Source organism: Ruditapes philippinarum, unplaced genomic scaffold, assembly GCF_026571515.1.
Source record: "Ruditapes philippinarum isolate M1 unplaced genomic scaffold, ASM2657151v2 ctg3389_1_1_1_1, whole genome shotgun sequence".
NCBI lineage: Eukaryota > Metazoa > Mollusca > Bivalvia > Venerida > Veneridae > Ruditapes > Ruditapes philippinarum.
Window position 1 is genome coordinate 1,247 of NW_026852138.1, and position 22,520 is coordinate 23,766.

At 30.8% G+C, this 22,520-nt stretch overlaps 1 protein-coding gene across 2 annotated transcripts; it reads left to right on the forward strand.

Annotated features, from left to right (window-relative positions):
• Positions 1-4,540: 4,540 nt before the first annotated feature.
• Positions 4,541-15,202, forward strand: LOC132750341 (prion-like-(Q/N-rich) domain-bearing protein 25). Of its 2 annotated transcripts, none has more exons than XM_060740304.1 (9): positions 4,541-4,659; positions 7,313-7,394; positions 8,219-8,344; positions 11,149-11,280; positions 11,639-11,764; positions 12,424-12,552; positions 13,121-13,240; positions 13,616-13,700; positions 14,749-15,202. In XM_060740304.1, exons 1-8 carry the CDS (start codon positions 4,657-4,659, stop codon positions 13,696-13,698), a joined length of 801 nt encoding a protein of 266 aa, XP_060596287.1. In that variant the 5' UTR covers positions 4,541-4,656; the 3' UTR covers positions 13,699-13,700; positions 14,749-15,202. The 2 variants fall into 2 exon arrangements, with proteins under 2 accessions (XP_060596287.1, XP_060596296.1); XM_060740313.1 differs by lacking the exon at positions 14,749-15,202 and adding an exon at positions 13,847-14,646.
• Positions 15,203-22,520: the final 7,318 nt, after the last annotated feature.

Genomic DNA, 22,520 nt, shown 5'->3' on the forward strand with positions numbered 1-22,520 from the left:
ACAGTTGTCATTTTTTCTTTGTTATCGGTTTCTAAACTGGTCTGTTTTATCTTCATAAAGTTGGTGAAATAAGGTATTAATTCACTACGTATGAATTTACAGATACAATTTTTTTTTCGATAAAACAACTAATCTTGCAACGTATTGCAATTTAGTGATAAAAATGTTCGTTCTTTATCTAAGATTTGCAAATATCTTATTAAATGAGTTTTCTTTGAGGAAAAAAATGTAGGTTCATCGTTTTTAATATTTTAGATTTTTGCAAATGTTAAAAAAATAAAATAGGTATATCCTGCTAAATGTGTAATAAACTTAGAATATTGTCCCTTTAAAAAAATTAATTGGGCATCAGAACAACCTGATGGTGACGGAAACAAATACTTATTTAAAATTGTTTTATTTAAATTGCATATACGTGGCAAAACAGTTTTGATAGTATTTCTTGGATCTAAATAAGTAACATCTGAGTTTGAGAAAGGTAATTGTGGAAGCGCAACGTTATTTAATACGTAACAATTGATAATAAGAACATCGTCAATAATGTTTCTAGATACAATGATTAAATGATATTGTACAAAACTTTAATTTTACTTCATCAAAATACCATTTTAACATGAAAGAATTGTGTTTCTTGCATAGCAGACTGGCCTTTCCGTGTGTTTTACCCATGCCGGAAATTTCATCTGGCATGGGGGGTGCCAGATGAGTCGCGTGCTGTACAATGGCACGCTTTAGAATGACGTCATTTTACCGTTATGAATGAAGTTGCAATTTCATACGCTGTTGTAAGAAAATAGTTACCGCTATAATGATATAAATATCCATTGAAAATAAAGATAAATAATTTAAAATATTATGGAATATTGTAGAATATGCAAGAAAAAATATCTGACATATGTTTGCGGTTCGGATCGGAATATCCGTCCCTCGGTAACCCGCCCATGGGCGGTAACTCGGCAAGCCTCGTTACCGCCCAATGGGCGGGTCACCTCGGGACGGATATTCCGGTCCGAACCGCAACATATGACAGATATTATTATTCTAGCCTTACAAGTCTAACATATGGCATATTTTTATAGCAATTTATTGTATCAGCAAAGTAATATTACCAACAAAAAGCATTATAACTGTAGTTGAATTCCTCAGCCCTGACATAAGTACAGAAATTTACTACGACCGTCAATATGTGCTTGTTAATGGACAGGCTCAATGAAACCTATACTGCAACATTATCAATTTTGCCTTTTTGGACCTTCTTTAAGGTTTTTCAATCCTCTATATCTTAGCGAATTTTAGTAAAATGATATTGTGAATCACCAGTGACTTAATGTGAAGCAGGTTGTTTGTTTCAGTATTCTTGAAACTATTGACGTGCTGGTCAAGTATAGCTAAAATGAAATACACGTTTCCATTTCTATTGTTCATTTAATAAAGCGATTACTTGGCTAAGATTAAAATCCCCCCATATGCCAGCGAGACAGTTACTGTGGTATTGACGGAATATTTATCTGACACTTAATGAGCAAACGCTTGGTTCAAACAAAGAGTTGTAAATCGCAATAATCAGATATTGCATGCCTCCACGGAGTCAAAACTGAAGTGTTTCCATACAAAACGCTGCAAAAGCACTTCTCCTCAAGTTAGTTTATCTTTTTTGTCGCATTAATATTCAAAATTATACGCTTAACTGTTTATTGAAGGATTTGTTTGTGATTTAAAATGTTTGTGTAACAAAATAAATGACGATGTTTCAAACTTTATCACACTTCAGAAAAAAATAAAATACGATAATTCGTGCATGTTCAAATATAGAAAAGAAGAAGTAAAACAAACACAACAAAAACAGTGAAATAAATCTATATGATAAGAAAAAGTAGAAATTTATGTGTACAATTATTATGGATGTGAGTATGTCAAAATGTATTGATATGTCATGTGTATTGTATGTTTCATGTACACTTTGAAGATGTTGACTTAATATGTAAAGGTTTGTGAAAATATTTATCTACAAAATGCCTTTCTAAAAGGCAGCATGACACTTTTGCTTGTGTCCCTTGTTGTTTTCTCGTCTACGGTAAGTATCTTCCCCTTTGCCTCTAGTTTTTATTTCTTTGATTACCCCCCCCCCCCTTCCCCCGGTCTCCTGTCCCCTTCCCCTTTGTGGGCCTATTATTATTTTCTTTAAATTCCTAATGAGTTACAAATTATTTATCATTTAATGATTAACCTGTCCGTGCTCTGTCTTTGCCCTGTCCTGTTTTTGTTTGGGGTCCGCCTGGGCTCCTTGCCATTGATTCTTGTTGCTGGGTCATATGGGGGTTGCGTTCATTGAACGCCGCCTTTCCTTGTTGATCTTGTTTATCATACAGTATGTTTTAAATCTAAATAACAAAGATTTACTGAAATTGATTAGAAAAAAGGTTATTTAATACAATTGATAAGTATTAATTTTGTTTCTCCTTTGTACTAAGGTTGTGTTCATTATTTAGAACTAGATAGTAAACTGGTTTTATTTGCGAATTTCAGTTTAATGATATTAATGAACTATGAGAAACTTTTAATGAAAAATAATTTGATTGCTTGTTTCATAATTATTATACTGTAAGTGCGAGTACAAAAATGATTTACACATTCATAATTTTTTAATTGCTCATTGATGTAACCAAGTGAATTTTAAAAAAATATAAATAAAATACACTCCTACGTCAACAAGATAATTATTGTGTTATTTATCATTCAAACTCTCTTCGTTATTGTGTTATTATACACAAAAAAGATAAAGCCGGTGTTAAATTGCTAATAAACACTGCTTATTATGAAGTACATATATATATGCAGCTGTTTTTAATTTTATTTTTTTTTTTGGGGGGGGGGGGGTTCCCCTTAGCTAAGATTATTTACAAAGCCTTTTTAAGGCTACAATCACAACCAAATTATATTGATAATGTTGTATATGCCTTAGTGAAAGTCGGTGCGAAAAAGAACAGTGTTATATGAAAACCGGCAGCGGAAGTAAAATCCGCTTGAATAAAAAGCGTTTGTGATCTCCCTTTCGTGTCCTGTTAGAATCGAAATAATATCGATTTCAACGATGTTTATTGGCTTTGTACTTGATGCGTAGGAATTGACCGCGAAAGCCAATTTTATTTTTTTGCATCATAATGTGCTGATATGAAATAGCCAATAAACACCGTTGAAACAGATATTGATTCGAAATTGTATCTGAGAAAACCCTTGTTCAAACAATGTCACATGCAAAATGAATATATATAAAAAATATAAATTAAAGGAAACAAAGGTGGTGCAGGCAATATTAGAATTTTCTAAGCAGAAATTTTGGTACGAATTGTTAAAAAGCACTTCATCTCAAGTTAATTGTTTTTCTTTTTTGTCGCATTAATATTCAGATTTATACGCTTAATTGTTTATTGGAGGTTTTGTATGTGATGTAAAAAGTTTGTGTAGCAAAATAAATGACGTTGTTTAAAACTGTACAACACTTTAAGAAATTCCTTTTTACCATATAATGGGAGAGAATGAGCGTTCGTACAGCGCTATAGTATAAAAATACCTAACTATATTCGGCGTATAAAGGCTTCGATAGGCGTGTGCGTTAAATTAAAGCATCGAAACAAAAGGCTATCTGATTTGTACGAGAGGGGGGGGGGGTGAGTTTAAATTAAATTGTCGAGTATTTTGATTTTCTTTCTTTTTTATCATAGGCAAAAATAGAAATACTTTATCTGTCGTCAAAATATGGAACCCCAGAACCGATGTTACCAAGTACGAGCATCTGAATATCATGATCCCTTTGCCCCGTCTTTCTAAAAAGTAATCCCTTGACAAAATGTAGTATGCCCTGGTAAATGTACTGCAAGTACCTGCACTCCAGATAACGCTTTGTGCATGCAGGTATACGATTCAACTCTGACACATTTTCAATAGAAAGGTCTCTATTATAAAATGATTTACATATCGCAACAAAGAATAAAATGTCAATACGTATGTATTGTAAAGTGCCAAAAAATAGACCCATTGTTGATATGTGTTATATGCAAAACTTGAAAATGATGTCTTTTAATTTATAAATATAACATGTAAAATGGCAATTTCATATCAATCTGCAGAAGACTATTGGCGTAATAAATCTAATTACCACAAAATCATTATTCATTGGTTTATCGTAGGAAGTGATATCATATGAAATGTAGTTTGATGATGTTTTCATATGCAACGTTCAACTAAATATGATTTGTTGATACATGTTTGGTAACATAACACACAAGAATACCGTTCACTAACAACCATTTTTTTTTTAAATCAGGAAGAGGTAGTTTGAATTTTCGAAGTGTTTACGCTGGTTATCATACGAGTGTTTTACTTTTTTGTAAGGCTTAAATATTTTACACCTATGACCTTTATTTCAAAATCAGACAATTTATTACAAAAAAGAGAGCATTGATTAAGTACAAAATGCAACCTTGCTTAAAAAGGTACAGACAAATGAGTTTATCGTAAATAGAAGGTCGGTTGCTAACTGACGGACATGTCACGTGGCTAAAAAGATAAGAAAATCATATAAATAAATTCTAGCTGAATTTCAGCGTCCATTGAAAGACGGACGGCGGATTGAATTTTACACACTGAACAACAATCATGGTAAGAATTTATTTTGCATAATTGACAATTCTGTTATTTCTATTTCAATATAGGGGTTAGGAATGCTGCTATCTTTAAGTTATCTAGAAGTTCCTTAATACCATTAGCAAATATCAAGGTTGATTTCAAGGTACTAGCATATCAAGTTCTAGCATGGCTGACATCAGCTATAAGGTTCAGTAGAAGTGTTTTAATTGATCTATATGTCCATTTCCTCTAGAATAGATGATTAGAGATTGTGACTATTTCAAGTAAATTTTCGAAGTTTATTAATGTAGTACACCCCTAATGCACTTTGAAGAGTATTCAAATAGGCTACAATCACTGTAAAGTGTTTTGAAACTGAAGGGCGTAGGTTCAAACCCCAAAATGGGCAACTTTATTTTTCTTTTTATTATTTTTTGTTAATCTCTCATATCCCTAATGGAAGAAAAAAGTGTTTCATTTTAATTAAATAATTATTGTAGGTATTTATTTACTAAATAATGCCAAATTTAATAGCAAACATGATACCAGATATTTTCAAAGTTTAATAAAATAAAAACTTCACGGGAAAAGTATTTTATATTTTGCAAGACCAACCAATATATATTTAAAAAAAAATAGGCAAACTTTAAAAAAAAGCCACTTATTGTGGAACATTTAAGGGATATTTGTAATGAGGCTTTTGGTCAAATAAGAGTTAAAAGTGGGTTGGGTAATGTTACAATTTTATACATATTAAAAACATTTTGTTTAAAAACAATCAATTTGCTTGTTTAATTTGTTACCTAAATGTCACTATTTGTTTCTTAACAATGAGCAAAACAATGAAGAAAACATTTTTCATTATGATAATATTATAGATAATTTAAAGTTTCCTCATTAATGAAAAAAGCCCTTCTAATGGCAAAGTATAAGTTCAAAAAATGTCCATAACTTATAAACCACACGGTAAATTTTGTTTAAATTTTGTATACAGATGACATTTAAGACATTCAACTGTCCTATGTTGTCCTATGCTGTCAATTTTACAGTTCCTTATAGTACCCATTAGGAGTGTTCTACCTTAATGGATTTCTAAAAATGAAGGCATTTAAAGTGAATTGGTCAATAATGGAAGGGCTGTTATATATTTTAAATGACAAATTCCTACGGTTTTTATCAATATTTGAAATTATGGAAAATGTGTCCATTGAACAACAATCCACTTTCATTAAATGTCACAATTTACCTCGTTTGAAATATCTAATAAAAATTGTTAAAGCTTCTTTATTGTGTAAACTTGTCCGTTGCAGCTGATATATAATAGATGATTAATACAATTATCATGGAATTATATAAAAAAAACTGGATCACATCATTAGAAAAATCTAATTTCTTAATTAATAAACTATTTTATAAGCAATAGCTACATCTTCCTTTCGTCGATTGATATTACTTTATAAAATGTTAGTGATAAATAAATGTCGGGAACATCAAATTATTTTACTTTTTTGTTATTCTGTCAATATTAAGAATTATCTAACAATTCGAAATTTTACACCACCTTTTATTTTACAAGCATAATATTTAGACATTAAATGATTAAAGTAGTTGAATTTTGTCTGCTGAATTGAAAAGTGTTTAAAAGTGGGATTGAACAACACTACACTCTAGAGAAAATATATTTTGAAATAGACAAACATCTGTTTGTTTTCGTTGTTTCCCCTCGACTTTTTATGAAATGAACAGACAATTCAAGACAGTAGGACTGTCAATTGTCTTTTAAACATTTGTCCCCGATAGAATATTTCTCTTCTATCACGTATAAGCGTTTCAAAGCGATTAAATGGATTATGTTAAGTGCCGTACAGCCCTTTAAATACAGTGCGTCTTTTGCAAGCGGTTTGGAGCGCCTCGATATTTACGTTTGTAAAGGTTAAAGGTTCGTTAACGTTATCTTACATCTAAACTTTTGTAATTTTTGTAAAATCAGAAACAGTTTTAAATAATGTGATTATATTACTACATACTTCTTATGATATTTACAATAATAATTAGTTATGTTATTAAACAGATACAATAGAATCGAGCCTCCAGCATTTTCAAATTGGCCAAAGGGATTCTATTTATCTCTATTTTACTTGCTTCTCGGTAAAGTTCTAATGTCATGGTTCTAAAATTATATAAGTTTATTGTTGGAAAAGTGGCTACGCTTTGTTAAAAAATTTATCGATCTGAGTTGATAAAAATAAAGACAATTGAATACGCTAAAGTCAAGCAGCATAGAACCTGCTGCTCGAAAAAACATGTCCAAAATATTATGAGCCTGAAACACATGTATATTTGTATAGATTTTTTTCCAATTAATTACTTTACTCTTGACTAATATTTTGTTTGCGTTTTTAACAGTTATTACAAGTTATACATAAATGTCTACAGGCTGTGATAATGTTTTATTTTTATTGCGTGCATGTGAAAAACCTTACCGCTGATGGTGATCCGATTTTGGTAAATTGTTCTACAAAAATATCACGTAACAAAATGTGCTCGTAATACAACGTATATATATATGACTCAGAATTAATAAATAATATCCTGCTCTGCATACTTAGCAATAACGCAAAACTTACTTTGAAAAAACAAGTAAGATGTAATATTTTGTGTATCATTTTGTGTTTTTATTTTATAGGAGTATGCATATCTGTGTTTGCTGGTTTGTGTTATAGTTGTTTTTGTGGACTTTAATCAGTGCGATGCAGTTACAGCAGGAGGTAACTGATATTCAAAATTGTTCACTGCAATACCTTTATCACAATAAATTACTTTGGTAACCAAATTGTATCAAATGATTTTTTAGTGATGTAATGATTTAAATCTGGTAAATCAAGGCGTTTGAAGTCATATAGCCATTTGAGTCAAATTGTTGTAAGGTATCCTTGATTGGTCACCGGGTATATGTATTCCATAAGTTTGTTGCGCACGTTTAAAGAAAGCATGAATTGGGCTATTACGATCTCAACTAGAAGCTAGCATGCTTGTACTATAGCATGTGTACTTATAAGTATAACTTGCATACTTGTTGAGCATTACGTGCGCGCAATTCAACTATGACGTATTATTTATCACGTATTTAGGTGTTATCAACCATGATAATTGTCAGCGTGTTCACATTTATATGCGTGTACATACATGCTACTATTTAGGCATATGATATTTAATATGAGCATAAATACTATTGACACTTGGCATTTGATAGATTAAATAAATATTTCCACACCGTTGTCAGGTCAAAGATATGTGCTACATATATGATTTGGGTATTGCTTTTGTAATTTTCCTCCAGGATGTACCACCTCAAAATTAGGTTTGTTCTTGAGATTGAAATTCATTCATGACAGGTTATCAACTATTTAATATGTAATATTAGCTTCTTACAAAAGAAACCAGTCTTAATTAGGGAACGAGAAGTGGTGAACGAAACATTTTCTTGACAAATTAAGGTTATTGTTAATGTTAATTTTTGACAAATATTTCCTTGTGTGATATATTTGGCCCTGATATAAATAAATTTTATTTCTAAGAATGTTAATTTCAGCTCTTGGTTCAAAATGCACAGTGGCCGGCAACTGTTCGAGTGTTGCAAATTCAACTTGTGATACCAACAAAACATGTCAGTGTATACCTTCATATAAAGCCGTGCAGCAAAAATGTATTTTAAAAGGTAATATATTGAAACCTTCTTCGTCAGGACACTTAGATCAAACATGATTTAATGTATTTCGCTTACATTTCGTAACCACTGACTATAATGTAATTTACAGAACAACATCATGCTTCAAATTTCATAAATATTTTTATTTGTAGGATTAAAGCGACAACAGACACTTTCCGTGGTACTTACATAAATGTCATTTAAACCAAGTTATTTTAGTAATAATTGTTATTTATTTAATCTTTGTGCATTAAATGTCGTTGATCATCATAAAAAATAACATATTTGAAAAAAAATGCCTTGTAAATGATTGATTTTGAATAAAAATCCTAAAATTTTAAATCGTCATATCAAAGACATTTTTTATTTTTTTGTCATCAAACTTTTGGGAAAATAAACCCATACTTATAATATTTCATAGGGAACGGTGTCTCAAATTTTTTCTATCTTTTCTCAAAAAAATATTACGTAACGTCAAACATTTTCTGCGACTTTTTTCAACATACATATTACGTAATTAAAGATAATTAAGTCGCTGATTGAGCAAACAAAAATCCCTGACGCGGTTCCCTCCGTAAATGAATTTCCTTTCATGTGCTTTAAACTGCATGTTAATTGCTTGATTATCAAAAAAGTTATGCCGATTCAAAGTTAGTCCGACCCGCATCAAACGAAGTGTCATAAATCGGCTGTTCTGTCTCGGACCCCTACGTTTCATGCTGATTAATTGCATAATACACAAATATCGCACCAGAGAGGGTCACAAGTTGCGGTAACATACTCTAACAACATTTTATGACCCAGTGACATCTGACCAATTAAAAAGCTGCTTATTAATATCAGTTTATAGCCGAAATTTCTTCAATTCTTAACGTGATTTACTATCCGTCTGGTATCTGTCGCACATGTCTCGTGACTATCGGTAAAATTTGAGGCACTCAGTGGGGGGAAATGGAACGCATTTGCGCAAAGCTAGCGGGGTATTTAATTGTTTCTTTTTTGAAGTTTATTATTATTATCATCAGCATTATTTTTATTATATTATACCAGTGTCACTCTGCCTGTGTATTCGTGTCTGAAATTCCGTTAAAATATAGATTAAGATAACAAAAACTGAGCTTCTGACAGTCTTTTAAAGTCCATGGTAGATCTACAAATAAGAACGGGATATTATATATTTTTTCCACCAAATAGATAATGCTTCACATATTTTAATAAAAATAAAAGGTATTACTCGATCATTATGATCTGGCCTTCTTGACTTCTATTATCATGAATATCATCTATGCACGGCATAGAGATCCAGTTTCTACCGGGATAGACAATAATTTTTTATACTTTGTCCCAGGTTTATTAGTAGATCTACTGTGTCCGATTTACGAGCGAACAATTTATTTTCACTGACAATATATTTTAATATCTTTTTTTATTGATTCATAGAAAAATAATCATCCTTATACAATCTAAAATGGTTTTGAAATTTGTCAGGGACACCTTACCACAAGTCATATAGGCGTTCACATAAAAAAATGTTGTCTGTTTTTGTTGTTGTTTTACTTGACATTGTAAGAGTCAATTATCACTGAAAAAAACTAAAATGAGATTTTTTGCTTAGTAGATTTATCAACCATTTCTGAACACATTCGTGATTTAATTTTGGAAGCAGTTAGTCCAAAAAATGTGTTTTTAAAAGTTTTTAAACGGTACCTGTACCATTTTTATCTGCTATTCGCGTAACCTGTCAATTATCGATAACGCTCCGCCCCCTGTTGAGGCATCAATGAGGGAAATCGGTAGTTCCATATATCCGTGAATTACCGGTCCATACTGGTCCATACTACTCGTAATTCATGTATCGTACAAATACCGTACATCTTTTATGAATATCGTCTACCTTTTAGCATTTTATATAAAATAAGAAATTGTCGGCCAATGTACGTAACATAATGTATAAAACATAAACAATTAAGCATAGCGGCAAATCGCACGACCATGGGGTTGTTTAAAAATATGGTTGCTTAAATATCCATGTGTGAAAATAATTTATCTGTCCCGTTAATCTGATAGATATTACATTGAGATTATGGACTTTTGAACGGATTCAATGGCTTGCTTAACATTCAACCTCGTTTTCTAACAATGTCAAGTAAAACAACAACAAAAACAGACAACTTTTTTATGTGAACGTCTATATGACTTGCGGTACGGTGTCCCTGACAAATTTCTAAACCATTTTAGATTGTTTAAGGATGATTATTTCTCTATGAAAGGGAATTTATTTACAGAGAGAACCCTGTCAGGGATTTTTGTTTGCTCAATCAGCGACTTAATTATCTTTAATAAAGTAATATATATGGTGAAAAAAGTCGTATAAATTGTTTGACGTTACATCATAATTTTTTGAGAAAAGATAGAAAAAATTTGAGACACGGTTCCCCAGATATTATAAGTATGTTTATTTTCCAACAGTTTGATGACAAAAAAATAAAAAATGACTTTGATATGACGATTTAAAATTTTAGGATTTTTATTAAAAATCAATCATTTACAAAGGCATTTTTTACAAATATGTTATTTTTTATGATGATCAACGACATTAAATGCACAAGGATTAAATAAATAATAATTATTACTCAAATAAGTTGATTTAAATGACATTTATTTGAGTACCACGGAAAGTGTCTGTTGTCACCTTAAACATTTGCAAGTATTGAAGAATTAGATGAACTGTGTTGTTTAGAAAATCATTAAAACATCCAAATAATTTATAACAAAATTAACTCCTTAAAATACAATTTGACATAACATTTCAGTATTGGGTGACAATTGTACTAGTTCAACTGATTGTTCAAGCACAAGTCACTTGACATGCGATACAACAACTTCACACAAATGTAAATGTGCGAGTGGATACAAACCAGATAGTGGAGCGTGTGTTTTGAATGGTAACTCAGTAGATTCTATTTAAATATATTTTGTTAGTCATTAACCATAATTATCATACGAGGGTTGTTCAAAAACAAATACGACTGAAGCTCTACTGTTCAAATTTCACAAGAGACAAAATATGGGAACATGTCCCCTATATGCAAAGGAAAACAAACTTTCTCATATTAGCCCGTATTTTAAATATGCTGTGCCTTTAAATCAAGAAATAAAATGATAAAAGAAACATTTTCTATGAGTTTTACATGACAAAAAAGAAAATTGGTTTGAATAGTAACTGTTATCATATTCAAATCCCATCCATTTTGCTATTTATAGAATCAATAAAATCATTGACACCGGGTTTCATTTTTTCAGTTATTGGCAAAACATGCTCGAGCTCTACTGCATCAACTGTGTGCACACTGAAACACTCTGTATGTACTTCTACAAAATGTGCATGTAAAACAGGTTACAAGAACAAGGATGACCAGTGTTTGAAAGGTTAATTATGAAGTAACAATCGAATAATATATCATGATATTACGAGGAGGGAAATTGTATTTTGTACTTCATAAAACTTCTTCCTTATTAATATTTGAGCCGCGTCATGACAAAACCAACATAGTGGGTTTGCGACCAGCATGGATCTAGACCAGCCTGTGCCTCCGTGCAGTCTGATCAGGTTCCATGTTGTTCGCTATCAGTTTCTCTTCTCGTTATAGGGTTTGTAAGCGAACAGCATGGATCCTGATCAGACTGTGCGGGTGCGCAGGCTGGTCTGGATCCATGCTGGTCGCAGACGCAGCACGTTTGTTTTGTCATTGCGCGGCTTATATGTCTTTTGAAATAAAAAAATCATTTTATATATTTTACTATGTCTTACGTCTTATTCATCATCAGTTAGAATTAATCTATTAATCTGATATTAAAATATATTCTTAATTCACATCAAACCAGTGTAATAAAATTAGTTTGGTTCATTTCAACTTATATTATTTGATAAATGCTTAATATAAAAAATGTATGCAAATAACATTTATATTAGACCTTACAAAATAGAGGAAAAAATTTGATATTGTCTCAGCACATTTTAATGGAAAATTGTTTTACCTTGAAATAAACGTCAGTTTTCATTGTAATGATTATTTTCACCAATTTAGTTCTTGGTACATCGTGTGTCTCAGGGAGCGGATCTACTGTTTGTACAACGACAAATTCTGGATGTTCTGCAGCCGGCACGTGTTCCTGTAATGCGAAACATGTGGAAGAAGATGGAATATGCCTTAATGGTTTGTATTTTGTTGTATGGTAAAATAATATTTTGCTTTAAATCTGATTGAATGATTATACTTTATTCAGACGAAATCCTAAATATACATATACAAAATAGATACACATTAATAATGGAATAATAGAAAAAAAAATAAGTTTGTCTAAATGAACTTTAGGTATATTTTGTTTACAAAAACTTTATGACGGGAAGTTTGCCTACAAATGTATATATAGTGCTGTGTGTCCATGAAAGCCTATTAAAGGCAAATTGTCAACGCTTTTCTTAGTTCATTTTTCTAATAACAAGAATGAAAATTTCTTTAAAATTCAATTTCATAAACATTACGACGTTAATGAATAATAATTTCGTCATTTATTTATAGTTTTGCTTAAATGAATACTTTTTAGAATTAAAACTTTTAATTTGAACAAAAAGTATGTTAAAGACCTCTGAATCGTTAAAAATACAATAATTAAAACATTCACACATATGGTTTGTAAATAGGTTTCAAAACGAAATAAAACCTGCTGTATTTTACTTTGTTTTTTTTTCCCTATTTAAACGTTCTTTCATCATATTTTTAGCTTTGGGCGAAACGTGTAAAGCAGCCACGGACTGTGTATCAAATGCTGACTGCGATACAACGGCCAAGACTTGTAAATGCAAAGCGGGATTCGTTGATTCAAACGGATTGTGTGCAGAACGTAAGCAAAATATTTTACAATAGTTTTGATTCAGTGAAAGTCAAGTATCAGATCATTTTAAGATAGCATAGACGTACTCCATTGCTTTAATTAAACACAACTTAAATTGTGATATACTTTTAAATATCATTTTTAATGTTTTCATAAGTAGGTGAAAAGTTTCTGTAGGTGAAATGAGGTAGTTTGGGATTATACCTTTCTATGTTGTTGATTATTCAAAAGAAAAGTGCTCGCATAATATTATGTTCATATGATCAAATGTGACAGCGATCTTTAATTTAAGTGATATTCAAACTTGTGTACATTTGATTATCATACTACAATACACAGACAGACAAATAAAAGTAAATATTAGTATCATATAACTCTCTTCAGCGTCGTCCGCAGTGGCAATAAAGATTGCTATGAGTACTGTTGGCATTCTGATGTTGTTAAATGTCATACTGAAAGCGTTCTAAAAGTAAGATTTTCTTTATATCTTTATTAAATCTTCATATACCAAGATCATATTTTCTAAGGACCTTAACAATTTTATTCTAGTATAAATAAATTTTAAGTAACATTTCTGATCTGAAAGTCGATCTGATATTTTCATTTTTATTATAGGTGGTATAATAGTATGTGTGTTGGACCAAATACAGAAATATTTGTGTTTGTTCGATGCAGATATACAATAAAGTGACAAATAATTCTTCTGTGTGATAAAATAAATGCTTACTGTTGTTAATCAAGTGGTATATGACGTTATTTGAATGTGACGCCGATTATCACTTATGCCTCGAATCATGGAGGAAATAGCTGTGATAATTTAATTTATTAGTTTTGTTTGAAATAAGCGATCGTTAAACGGAAAACTGTTCACCGTCTACTATTGGTTATTGAGATTTGTTTCCCTATATGAAGTTTTTCCGTATATTTGGAGAAACTGACAGAGTTCTTGAACTTTTTTAATGTACTGTATTACTTTAAGAGCACTTACTTTGGCGGTTTTAAATTAAATATGACAAAAAGAAATAAGAAATAGTCCCCGCAATAATGCTTCTCCTTATCAATCAAAATGACATCATATACCAATTGGTTTGGTCACGCGAATTATTGTAGAACATTTAATGTTGAAAACCTAGTTTGCCTTATTGTCGAGTTGACCTTAATTAGATATCATGAAAGATCTTATATTAGAGGCCATATAATAAATATAAGTTTTCAATTACCGTGTTTAAGAAAGTGTTGTAATTACATTACTCAAAACTACTCTTGTTTTGACGTTTGACACACAATTTTCTACCCTTATGTAATATTACAAATATATACATCATTCAATATATCGTTATAAATTTATAGTTATTTTACTTGAAAATCAAGCGACGTAAAGTCATCAAGCATCTTTAATTGTTTTTTTACACTATATTGTACACGAGCTTATTTCAGTTTAATTGTTGAAGCTAAACATTTTACTCTTAAAGATAAATGTATGTATCAAACACCAATACTGCGTTTTAATTTTCCAGATTCTTGCTGAGAGGAAATACAATCTTACAACCCTCGTACAATATATAGTGTAGTGACAGGATCATCTTCTACTTACTCTTTCCTGCCTTTTTTGCCTTTTTTGTCGTTGTGTTTTTTTTCTTTGTAATGATAACTAATATGATGTGTAGATTTTCAGATATATTTAACTAAAAATTAATTTTGCTGTGATTATAATCTGTGCTTTTTTGTTTGTTTATTTTTAATCTTATAAAGCGTTTGAGCACTTTTATTACACTTGTTTTGTTATAAACTATATTGAACAATTGTTTTAATTTTCAAATGAACATCTTACTTTAAAATGTGAATTTGTTATTACAAATAATTCTAGCATTTATTTTGTATATAACATGCCCGAAGATGGTTTTCGAGTTTTGCCTTGTTATATGCTGAATTGATTCCTTTTCACGGAATGGCTTTCTTATTTCACATCATTTGAAATAAAATGTTAAAATCGGTTTTCGCATACAATATTGCAGTGTTGAAATAGTTTAAGATTGTATACGTTTTATTAAAGAAAGGAAGGAAGAACACCCCAACGAGCTATAACATAAAACAACAACAAGATAAACATTATGATACACATAACATCATCATCAACAACAACAATATGATTTAAATATTTTACCAAACATTAGTGTTATAGGTTATGGCAAAAATATCTTACAATATATGAGTTGAATCAACAATGAATAAACATGTCACAAATGAATGAGTGAATGTTTATTCATTATTAATCAATTCATTATCAAAGTTTATACAACTGTATCACTGTCCGCATATTAGGCTTTATTCCCGTCTGATTGGCATATGAACATTTTAAAGCATGTTGCTCATTTGAAAGTATGATCATGTTTTTTGGTATTATAAATTGGTATATGATTGATATGATGATAAATGTGAAAAATTATTAACCCTTTTTATTGGACATTCGTGCATCAACAACATATCATATTGTTTGTTCATTAGAAAAGTTAAATGTTGGAGGCCATTTGATATCAAATATTTTTTCTATGATCAATAAACAGTTGCTCGAATAAGAATGTTTGTTTTATTTGTATCCGAAAGGACGTTATCAATGTTATTTGTCATGATATAATCATCAAACTTTACAAGGTATTTAATAGCATCGTTGTGAGTGTGGCTCTGCAAAGATAACTGTCTTGCAGGTTTTTCTATTCGAGATAGACCTTACGTGACGTTGCCCTCCTGTGTGTGTTATAGACCCTTTCATTTAAGCGATAACAGTCAGTGAAGAGTTACTTCCCTTACCGGATGTGACGTAAATGGGGGATAAAACTATGCATGCCGCATAGAAAGATAGCTTATCGAAAAGTTAAATGCGTAAATACTGATCGTTCAGTTATGATTATAACATGTAAAAATTTACGCATGCATACATAAATTTAATATCAAGACAATAGAAAAAAATACAAAAACAAAGATTGAGATTAATTCTCGCTACGGAGTGAAACAGCGAAATTTCAAAGTGAATATATCTATTAGATCTAGATTTTCTCTAATGCCAGGAACTAAATCAAATTTTAATATTTTATAAACACCCATACACACTGAAATTGCCTATTATAAATTTAAATGGCCATTTTCTAGTTTTCTGTGTTATTTTCTATCATTTAGAAAATTCCGGCGTATTTGTGACAAACCTGAAAATAAGATTGCCAATGTCTTTTAACGATTGTTTTTCAAGCTTTAATAGAACAAAAGCAGAATGCATTCTGTCAATACTTCATTATGCCGTATGAAAAATATTTCAAAGAACCATGCAGTGAAGGATATAATTTTATAAATATTCCGGAAAGAACGAAAACCATGTGGCATTGACTTTTATAATATTAGATTCGCAACAGACGATAATAAGATAATTTTGATAATAAAATTCTATTCTTTAAAGACCTTTTCCCAGTAACTTATTTCATAGATAAATAGATGTGTATATTTAAGCGACACTGGGCCGTAACATATTAATTAACAGGGTGCATATGTTGTATATACAAGCGGCACTTGGCTGTGATATCATAAATCACCAGGGTGCATTTTTTAGAGTTATAACATTACATCAGATTACGTCACTTTTGTTAGTTGTCAAAATATTTATGGTCCGAATTTTGTTATGGATCATCCTAGGGACTTTATTGGTCATGCCTTACTGATTTGATACTCGATCCAGAGTCCTACCAACTGGCACAGTCAAAAATACGTAAAATTATAATTCAGTTAATAACGAATTTCTGTGAATGTGTTTCACAATTTGGTTTTTTTTTTTTTTTTTAATATTTGATAAGCAGAGTATGAATTAAAAGTATCAAGTTGAAAATATTACTTTACCAGCTTAAATATATTGGTGTGATGTACGATTTTTGAGAGTGCATTTTTTGCCGACACAAATAGTATACAGTCATGTACATTCAAAAGAATTTTTACTTTTTATGCCTTTACATTTTTTTTTAAATTACATAGATTTATATTGTTTTCTTCTCTTTGTCTTAGTAATGCTTAAATCAAAATGATTTTTAATAAACCAGTATCTTGCAATTAATAATTACGCAGCCGTTTTTCGAAACTACAGAATCCTTACATTTTTGAAACTGAAAATACTTTTTGGGTATTGTATATTAGCAGAGACATAGATACATTATCTATATCTCTGGTATAAGCAAGTTAGTACGATTTAACTGCCTGGTAAAATTTTCATTATTAAGAATCTAACGAAAATGGTAATCATGATCAGTTACCCAGGAATATGGTCTACTATTAAAACAAATTATAGTAAACATATTTATTCATTTCACCATCCGTTTTATGTAATATCTTATTCAATTACACAAAATTTTGGCAATTTCAATCTGCCAATCTTACAAGAGAAAGGATTAAGATCTTTATATCCCTCTATTATTGTACTTAATCGTATCGGCATTGTCCACCGTATCCCCCAATGACGTCATCCAAGGGCGACAACTTGAATACGGTCTTAATTGAAAGGGTCTATAACGAACAAATTGGTCATTGTATGCTGAATAGACAGATAAGATTATACTTGGATTTTAAGAATAAAACTATTCTAGACAGCCTTCCATTTTCTTAGCATTGTTGATATAAAAACATAATTATAACAACACATTACTCAATATAGCTTAATATAATTATCATCAATTTTCAATAATACAATAATGTGATACAATAATTGAAGCTTAGTATAACTTATCGAGATACATAATAACATACATTGTATATCGTATCATAGTTTGGAGATTCGTTAAAATGTTTGTTAATCGTACACCAATATATGTACAGTGCGTTAATTTGAGTGCGGGTATTATCATTAGTTACCAGCAGTCCAGTTACAGCACTGTCTATCGACAAACTGTGCATGCTCATTGACTAGATACAATTTCTTATTGTGACGTAAAAAGATAAAGATAAACTAGTTCATATGCTCGTATCTTGGTTGTTTTTTTTCTGGTTTAACATATCTTTATGACAGTGAAAGTATTTTCATTTTTGCCTTTGATAGAGTACAACAAAACACTCGGCAATCTGATTTATACTTGGGGGAAACGTCCTCTCGAACAAATAGAATAGCCTCGTGTTTTGGTGTTTTTCTATTTCGTTTACGTTTTTATTAATGTTTTCGGTCAAACATATTGCTTAAATGTTCATGGATGTGCTCTTCATTTAACTTTTGGGACTGAAAGCGAAGTTACCAATTTCTGACAAGAGATAGAAAATTATTAAAAAGTACAGATATTATTTAGATTTCCAGTTGTATATATATTAATTTTATAAATGTCATCTCGAGGCATGCATTTTTGGGTTGATCAGTAAGTGCATTTGTTTATTTTAGAAAATTACCAAGCGTTCAATACCATCCCTAGAGAGGTCTCATTCACAATAGTACACTCAATAATTTCGTTCCTATAAATATGAACTTGATATTGAATAAAATATCATTTGATATATTATCATCCGAAAATTTTGTCTCGAAGTCCAAAACATCAGTATTTGAATTTGTTACTAGCAACACCATATTGCACTCCAATTTAAAGTCGTTTGGAATCATTTGATACTATCCCTCTTACCCTGGTCCGTGTAGATGAATTTTTTGCTTATTTGCCTTCGCTATAGCCATCAAGTACGTTTGTTAAGGTGAAAGAAAATGTGTTATAGAAAAGTTTTTGAAATTATTATTTTTTGATGAGGTTACATGTAACATCGCTGTTATTTCTAAATTATTGGATTTTATTTTATCAAACAGTTTTACCTGTTTTAATACTTGGGACTGTTCCACTTAAAGGGAAAGACAAGGTTAGAATAAAAACTTGATTTCAGAAAAAGAATACTATAAATAATTAATCTGCAAATTTTCTGCAACCAAAATAATAATATTAAACGAATGATAACAAAATTTAAATCGATAAATCACCGATTTCTACAAATCAGTAAGCGCGGCCATGTTTGTGTATTGGCCGTATAAAAACAGGTGCGCGTGATGTCATTTCCCCACATCTTTAGATTTATGATAAATCTAGTTGAATCGTAGGGAAATATTAATATAATTAAGTATTGACCAGACAATTTAATTTTCACAGGAGGTAGAGAGGAGATTTTTTATGGTTCAAAATACGTAACAATATCAAAAAAAAAAAATGAATAAATAAAGAAAAAAAATCAACGTCTACCGGTCGCACCACATCAGGCCAGTGATGCCCGTTACTCCAAACAATGCTATGTTCATTAAAGTCTCATCTTAATGTAATTAAACAATATTTCACAGATTTAATAAATACACATGTTATTATCTGACAAAGTTTCACAATCAAATAATGCAATTAAATAAACAAACGCAGCAACGAATATTAATTATTGAACGGCGATAATTATCTTTATTATAAAAATCTTACTTAAACGTGTTCTTAATAGTACATGTAATTAAATTTTTGCAGTTTGATTCTGACTTTCAAATTTAAAGGTGTAACATATGTTATAATTGATGTACACATTTCAAAAATATAAGCAACTCTTTTGAAAAGTAAATTTTCAACATGTCTGTCAAGGTATGATGCTGCCGTCGTAATCGTAGCCTAATATGAACTGCAGGAAAAACATTTTTATTGGCTGCTCAAAATTCTAATATCTATTTTTTACGCATCATCGGTGAACTGAATGACCTTAGGGGAAATTAAGTTCCACACCATCGAATTATGCTGTAAATGACAGCATGTCATAAAATAGCAACACATTTTTTTTCTGTTACCAATAATCATTTTAAATATTAAGTAGATTTATGATTTTTGGTTTTATTGGATTAAATTTATGGTAGTAGAAATGCGTATCTCTGTGGGAAGTAGATAACGTGGAAAACTTCCATAGGGAACTGGATAAACCCGAGAATATGCGTAATAACAGGGGAATGGGCAATCTTTTGCTGTTGGTACCAGTTTTGACTGGGTGCCTAATTAACCTAACGGGCAGTTTTGTTTTCATACGATAATAGTCTGGCTGCCAATTTTCCTGCGCCATTATCACCAATCTCATTTTTAGCGTCAATGGCGGAAAATCGCGTCCTCAGTAGATCTCTGCATATTGGATTTAGTTGATATTTTAGAATAGAAGATACATGACCGGCGATGTACCCTATTCGGACAGCTTGTCTAGCGAAAATTAAGTACAAAATAAAAGGATATATCGTCAATTTGAAGAAGTTTCTCACAGTACCCAAATTAAATTAATGGTTTATCTTTGAAAATTAAGCAGTCATTGCTAAAACCATGTGGTGGGATCATCATCAAGCTTGAAAATCGCGGCGTCTTCAATCAATTCAGTTCCATATGATGTTTTCATAAATAATATATAATGTACGCAATAAGATTAATAAGTTCTTCATCAAGATATATTTCAGTTGTACCAGCGTGTACATCTAACCGGAAGTGGGTGTAACACGTCACTATCTCGGTCTCGTCTGTCTCGCGAGAATGACAGAACGCCAAAATGGCGGCGCCCATGAACTTATTTCTCATGTAAAAAATAGTGTCTTAAAACACAAATTTCTCACTTATAGGGTTGATGTCAACAGAAATACTGTCATGGTTCCTCTTTTTAAATGATGAATATTTATATTAGACAGACATAAATCCATCCATTCCTATTCCTTTAAGAATGTGCGAACGTTTCCCTCTTACATGTATTATCGTTCTAATGTCTAAAATGTTGCATTTTATTTCATCGAAACATTTGATGTTCTGTACAAGAGTTTTATTTTTAAGTGGAACACACTAGTCTGATAGGTTAGTTAAAAATGTTGGAAACTTGATAATGTTAGTCTCGCAAAATAATGTGATTCTTTTTCTTATTATTATTTATTTTGTTTAATAATGTTGTTTGCCTAAGCGACAGTAGGGTGCGGAAAAAATAGTGTTATATGATAATCTGCAGCAAATGTGATTACCGCTTGAACAAAAAAGTGTTAGTGATTTTCCTTATTTAACCGTGCTAGATTCCAAATAATATTGGTTTCAGTGGTTTTAATTGGCTATCTTACACCGGTTTGGTGTTTTGATGTGCATGGGTTGACCTCGAAGGCCGATTATTTTCGTATCATAACGACACAACCGGTGTAAAATAGCCTATAAACACCGCTGAAACCGGTATTATTTGGTAGAAATTATATCGGACATTTACAGAACAATTTCGTTTTAAAACAATGTGACTTTCTTAAATAAAAAAGGAAGAAGAAAACAAATTATTTAAAACCTATCTCAATCAAAGAGCAGGCAATATTAGATTTTCTTTATCAACACTTAAATGTTTCTACTCAAAACAGAGATGTGGGAAAATTGTTAAAAAAAAACACTTCATCTTAAGTAAATTGTTTTTCTCTTTTGTCGCATTAATATTCAGATTTATAGCGTAATTGTTTATTAAAGGTTTTGCATGTGATTTAATTGTTTGTATAAAAAAATAAATGGCGCTTTTTCACACTTTTAGAAAAATAATTAAATTACGATCAGTCATGCAGTTTAAGTATGTAACGGCACTTAATGAAATCCAAAAGAGAACAGTCAAATAAATCAAAATGAAACAAAAAAGAAGAAATGTATGCATACATTTATTATGAATATGGGCATGTCAAAATTAAATTGATATGCCATGTTTAATGTTTGTTCTATGTACAATTTGAAACGATTTTTAAATATATATACATGTGTAAGTTAGTTAAAACATTTACAACTACAAAATGCCTTTCTAAAACACTAGATCCCAATAAGGATACAATAATATTAATGACAATAATTGGGAAATAATAAACATTTATACAGCGCTAACGTATAAAATACTCAACTACATTCGGCGTATAAAGCATTCGACAGGGGTGTTTTAGCTAAAACAAGAGCATCGGAACAAAATGATATCAGATTTTTACGTGACGTCGCGGCAATTGTGTATAAATCAGATTGTCGAGTATTTTGATGTTCTTTCTTTCTTGTATCATAGGCAAAAATAAAAACACTTCTTGAGTAGTCACAATATAGAATCCGAGAACAGATGTTACCAATGTAAGAGCATCTGAATATTATGAACCCTTTGCTATCTGATAAAAAGTAAACCACAGACAATGTGTAGTATGTCCCGGCAAGTACCTGCACTACAAGTATCGAACTGTGCATTAATAGGTATATGAATTATATAAGCACAGCAAAGCATAAACTTTCTATTCGCGTGTATTGTGAAGTGCCAA

Excerpts from the sequence above, each read along its gene's own strand:
- LOC132750341 (XM_060740304.1), top strand. Across the intron at positions 11,281-11,638 it reads TGGAGCGTGTGTTTTGAATG|TTATTGGCAAAACATGCTCG; the intron begins GTAACTCAGTAG and ends TCATTTTTTCAG. Across the intron at positions 11,765-12,423 it reads GGATGACCAGTGTTTGAAAG|TTCTTGGTACATCGTGTGTC; the intron begins GTTAATTATGAA and ends TCACCAATTTAG.